This window comes from Salvia splendens, chromosome 7 (assembly GCF_004379255.2).
Source record: "Salvia splendens isolate huo1 chromosome 7, SspV2, whole genome shotgun sequence".
Taxonomy (NCBI): Eukaryota; Viridiplantae; Streptophyta; class Magnoliopsida; order Lamiales; family Lamiaceae; genus Salvia; species Salvia splendens.
Window position 1 is genome coordinate 8,884,317 of NC_056038.1, and position 6,227 is coordinate 8,890,543.

General features: G+C 37.9%; 1 protein-coding gene across 1 annotated transcript; it reads left to right on the forward strand.

The window, feature by feature from the left end:
• Positions 1-3,248: 3,248 nt before the first annotated feature.
• LOC121811301 lies at positions 3,249-4,722 on the forward strand. The gene has a single exon (XM_042212133.1). The coding sequence runs from the start codon at positions 3,873-3,875 to the stop codon at positions 4,518-4,520; it is 648 nt and encodes a 215-aa protein (XP_042068067.1). The 5' UTR covers positions 3,249-3,872; the 3' UTR covers positions 4,521-4,722.
• The last annotated feature ends 1,505 nt before the right edge of the window (positions 4,723-6,227 follow it).

The following is a 6,227-nucleotide window of genomic DNA, read 5'->3' on the forward strand; positions in this document are numbered from 1 at the left end:
CTTTTGATACCACCTCTTGAAGTCTGATCCTCCAAACTTGGGTGGTTTCTCGGCAGGTGGCATCATTCTTGGTGCCAAAGGTGCCGCAGTTGGTCCTTGGAAGGAACCAATTCCGTTGCCCCCGAAGGAGCCAACAACTTGGTTGGGCATAGAGCCCCCCATGTTCGTGTTGGGCATAGTGCCCCCCACATTCGTGTTGATCCCGGAAGATCCAACACCAGTATTGAGCCCGAAGGCACCAACACTCGATCCATTAAAGGATCCGAAGGAACCACTAAACGTGGAACCAACCGAACCACCAAAGGTGGAACCAGTGGACGCCCCGAAGGGGTTGTCCCAAACCCAAGGGACAGTGGATGAGGCGGCTGGGAAGCCGGGGGTTGGCATCATCGAGGGAATCGATGAAGTGTTGACCGGTCCAGTGGTCGCCATGGTGGAGGGAATGGCGGCGGTGGTGGTGGCATCAGCGTTGTTGGATTCAGTCGACATCTCCAACAAAGGTTTTAATTGTTTCGAAAGTTTTAGTTCAGTTTAGGAGGTCCAAATCCCTTCAAAGGCAAGCTATCTCGTCTTGCGATTGTTGGTTTCTGGATTACAAGAGATAACAGAACCGGGCGTAATACAACCCAAAAGAAAGGAAAAGGAGGAACTGAACTTAAAAATTACAACGTAGAATCGAAACTACTAAACCAGTATGATTAGCCGAGTCGAGGAGGCCTCTTCCCGCAAGACGCGATACGCCCCGGTAGTGCTCTTCGGTTTGGCGTGTCGTCCCCAAAGGTAAAACGGCTACGTCTCTATTGATGCAGCACCGCAATCAGTAGAGCTCCGACGGGCCAAGCCCCGAGCCCAAAGACCACCCAAAGACCAATTGCCAAGATCCAAGACCAATTGCCAAGATCCAAGTCCAAGTCCAAGTCCAAGATCGGGCCCGGGCCCGAGCACGTGCACGGGCTCGGGCGGGCGGCGGCGGCGGCGAAACGCGTGCGCGCGCGTGTGGGCTCTTTCACCCATCTTGGTCCACTATAATTATTAAGTAACATAAAGTCACTTAATTTATACACATTAAAAGATGTGTTAATCCTCCAATGTGGGATAATTAACACTAGTTAATTATTCCCTAAGCTCCAACTCCAAGCTTTAATTAAAAGCTAATTATGCCCAACTTTAATCCACTATTTCTCACTCACCGGAAATCGGATTTGAGAAAGTGAATATACTACATTTATCTACGTAAAATGTAGATCGACGCTATGTCATTTAATTTCACAAAATTAAATGTCTCGTCAAATTTATTATTTGGTCAAAATCCATTGACCGGGCATATTTAATCCATGATTTTTACAATTTGTAGGAATATAAAAAAAATTAACACATATGCACATTTGACTTAACAATTTACATATTAATCGAATAATATAATCCACTGCAAAAAATTTATCATGTTATATCTAGCTAGTACTCCTACTATTATTAAAATAAAGAGGGAACATCATTTTTGGTCCACGAACTTTACCAAAATATCATTTTAGGTCTGTGAACTTTGAAAATATCATTTTAGGTCCGTGAACTTTGAGTTAGTATCATTTGAGGTACTTTTTACTATTTCCAAGTTTTTTCGGACGAAAATACCCTCAATACCTTAAAGTGTATATATATTTTAATAAATTTATCATATACTCATATTTTTTTATAAATATCTTTACAATATATTTTTGACAAATTTTCTAAATATAATTTAAACTTATATATTATCACTTAATTTTGTGACATGTAAGTAAAATTGCTTCTTCAAATTTTTATATTAATTTTTTTAAAATTTAATAAACAATTTTTCTTTAATAATAAAGAATTGAATAAAGATCTTTTCTTGCATGTTACAAAATTAAATGATATTGAAGGTCAAATTATATTTAGAAAATTTGTTAAAAATATATTGTAAAGATATTTATAAAAAAGATCTTTATTCAATTTTTTATTATTAAAGAAAGTTGTTTATTCAATTTTTAAAAAAAATTAATATAAAAAATTGAAGAAGTAATTTTACTTGCATGTCACAAAATTAAGTGATAATATTTAAGGTCAAATTATATTTAGAAAATTTGTCAAAAATGTATTGTAAAGATATTTATAAAAAAATATGAGTATATGATAAATTTATTAAAAATATATACACTTTAAGGTATTGCGGGTATTTTCGTCCAAAAAAATTTGGAAATAGTAAAAAGTACCTCAAATGATACTAACTCAAAGTTCACAGGACCTAAAATGATATTTTCAAAGTTCAAGGACCTAAAATGATACTTTGACAAAGTTCGTGGACCAAAAATGATTTTCCCTCTAAAATAAATATAATAGCTATATACTTAGAAATAATGAGAAGGTGTAGCGTAGTATCATCTGATAAATGGAATAGTCATTAATCACATGCCTAAGATTTTTTTTATCGGAAGGGGTAGGGGGATAGATCATGATCTGTAATCCTATCACAATATATATATATACATGATTAAATCTGTCACTGAATCTGGTCCAAATCGACGGGAAATATCAACCCATCTTCTTAATTTTGATACTAAAAGTGATTTCGTCGAGCCCATGATGAAGGTGTATTATTACTCAATGGGCTTCGCTTCCGGTTTTCTTGGGTCCAGTGCACTTTCTGAGGTGGCCCAATATTAGGTATGCTCTATTAATTAGCTTCGATACTAGTAATAAGGAGTAATTCATAAACTTCTGATTCTGTTTCTAAAAAGCAATTTGATATTTAAGATTTTAAAATATTATAACGAATCTATGAAAAATAAAAAGAAAGTGCTACTACTATAAATCTTAGTCTTATTATTTTGCCCTTGAATCTAAGGATTTGTTTTATTTTCTAATTAAAGGAAGACTGGAGATTCTTATAAAATTTGATTTTCAATTATAATAAATAAATTTAAGTATTTTATTGTTGAAAATTTGAATTATATTCTTTTGAATTAATTTAATACTGTCTCCGTCTTCCAATAATTGTCCATTTTGACTCTGACACGCATTTTAAGAAATAGTATAAAGGAAAGTTGAATAAATTATTAGAATATGAATCACACTATTATAATAAATTATGAAGGAAATAAATTAGTAGCATGCAATATTTATCATTTATAATAAAAAATGAAAATGAATAATTAATAGGGATGAGAAGAGCTACTAGTAAGGTGTGGGCCACTCAAGCATTAAGCATCTTATTATGGAAATTAAGCCTTTCTTCTCTTTTCTATTCACTGCAAAATTGTATCAGTACCTTCCAAACCCTATAGCTAAAAATTGTTATGTTTTAAATATTTTTTTTAAGGACCAAAGATTTTATTGTAATTGCAAATTGTTGTTGTTTATTTATTTGGTTAATAAGAATAAAAATTTGAGATGAGGCGCTTGGTTTTGTTTTGGCAAGCCATGTCAATATAGAGAGAGAGACACACACCGTCGGCCCCCCTTCCACTTTGCCAGTCTAGCTTTCTGCGCAGAATTCCTCTTCTTTCTCAAACAACTTTTCTATAATAAGCTTTCCTTCTTCAATCCCATCTTATTAAGGCCATTTTCCTTCCTTTTCCTTCACAACCAAAATTACCTTAATCAATTCCTTAGAATGTGGGAACCATATTTTATTATTTACCCTCCCTCTCTCTCAAATGCTGGGTAAAAAGTGTCGTACCAGATTCTTTGCTTTTTCAACCCTAGCTTTGAATCATCCCACCACCCTCCAAATTCTCTGTTTCGGCTCAATCTCTACACATATTCAAAGAATCTCACATCACTGCAATTGTAATTGAATTGGATCTTTCAGTGGATTAGGCATTGCGCTGAGTTTGGTTTTTGGTTTCATTCTAATGGGGTTTGTTGCAGAGCTTTGTTATCTGCTATGGCGGAAGAAGAGATCAGTGCGTTCACGCAGCGCCAAAATCGAAAATCTGGAGAAATTCTCGTTTCCCCTGTGTTGGAAGAATTCGGATTCTGTCGGCGGCGGCAGCAGCAGAGAGCTTACGAATTCAATCAGAAGCCAGTTCGAACAAGAAGACGTCGAAGCAGGGCTGAACAAATCGGATTCGGAGGCGAAGGGTTACGGCGAGGAAGGGGTGGAATCGGAGTTGATGAGATTGCACAACCTGTGCGGACCGCCGCGATTCCTGTTCACGATCAAAGAGGAAAGCAGCAGGGAGGATTTGGAATCGGAGGATGGGAAATCGAGAATCAGCAACAGCATGAGCTTCGGCATCGGCAGCCCTATCCCGTCGCCGGCGTTTAGGGCTTCCAATTTGTGGACCGGCGAGGCGATGACGGAGGCGGAGCTGAACAGATTGCGATCCTCGCCGCCTCCGACGTTCAAGTTCTTAAAGGATGCAGAGGATAAATTTATGAGGAAGCAGGAAGCGGAGAGGAGGAGTAGTAGTCAAGAGAAGGAAGTCGATGATGTTCCTTTTGTTAAGCTTAGCAAAGCGGCGGCGGTGCAGGTGATGCCGCTGCCGATAAATCCCTAGATTGCAATCATTTAGGTTTCTATTCATTCCAGTTTTTTTGTTTTTTTCCTCTTGTATAGGTTGATTGATTGGAATTACTACTAATTTTGGTTTCATTTAGTGGGTGTTCGGTTGTCAAGATTAAATTGATTAAATATGTATCATGTTTGGTTCATAAGATTGAACTCTTCAACTTAATCCTAGATGGATAGTTTCATGATAATTAGTCTTAGCATCTCCCTCCAATTAAAATAATCTCACAACTTAATCCTAGATGGATAGTCTCATGATATTAGTCCTGACAACCGAACGTCACCTTAATAGTGAAAGGATATGGGTTAGATTAGATTAATATGGATTAAATAATTATAGTTGGGCTACAATTATAATTAGTCCATAAGCCCAACAATCATGAAACCCTAATGACTCTTTGTCTATATAATGGTTATTTATTCTCCATTGTGGGAGATGAGAAATATCGTAACATTAGAGAGAAAATACGTAAAGCTTTGTAGAGAATTCCTAGCTTTCTCTATAGAGCGATTGTACTGAGGAATTGTTCCTGCATCGGATCAGAATACACGTGGACCTCGATAGTAGTGGATTCAACTTGCAGGACGCAATCGTAGAAGAAAACACAACAACAAGTAAGATTTAGTTCCGTTGTGTATTACGTGCTCAACTTGCAATATGATTATGAATCTAGATCTGTTATTCTTGTCTGCAATTTCCGTTGCGCTCATTAGATGAATACAAGAATTTCTAACAGTGGTATCAGAGCTTAGGGCTCGATTCATAATTATTTTGTTTGCGAATTATTTGTGGATTAACCGTGGTAATGTAATTGGAATAAATTTTGAATTCTGGGAATGAACAATCCACATGAGAAATTAGATTTCAAGTTGGAAAATTGAAATTAGATTTCAATCAAAATTTACGTAATGTAATTAGATTTCAATTTACGTAATAAAATTGGATTTCAAAATCCCTACACCGTCTCCCGGCGATTCTCCGTCTCCGGTCTCCGGAGCTCCGGCCGCACCTTAATCTTGCGCCTCTTCGTCAACTCCAATCGATTCTTCTGTAACTTCCCAGCGGCCACGTTTTTAGCGGCCACATGCGGAAGCATTGCGGCGGCGTAATCGGCGGATCTAAAAGCGGCGTGAACTTTCTGACGGTGGTAACGGTGAAGGATTCAGCGTTGTCACGTCTTTCTCCGGTGATGGCTGGTCAGGCTTCGCATCTCCGATTCCGGAGGGGATGAGGCTCCTCAGCTTTGAGCCCATGGCGGCGCGCGGCGGTTGGGTTAATCCCCTCCGTCGAGAGATCGTCATAATATGTGCAGAAGGGCGGTGGCCTGCTCTCGATAATCTCGATGCACTTGATCTCCTTCATCAAGCCCGAACTTATCGACGATCTCCGAATTCGACTATCGCGTATTGAAATTGTGCTCGTCGGTGGCCGCTTTTAAATTGGAACGTCAGTTCAGGCAAATCCACCGCCATCTCGCCGGAGATATTGTAGCAGGGCCGAAGGCCCGACTCCTTCTCCACAACAGCGGCCCGACCGTATTTTTCCCAATTAAGCCGGAACTATATTCAATATACGTGGAAATCGTTGAATATTTAATATATTAATTTAGAATTAATACGAATGGTTGACTAAATCATTGAATATTTAATAGTATATTAATTTAGAATTAATATGAATGGTTAGTCAACGTTTAAT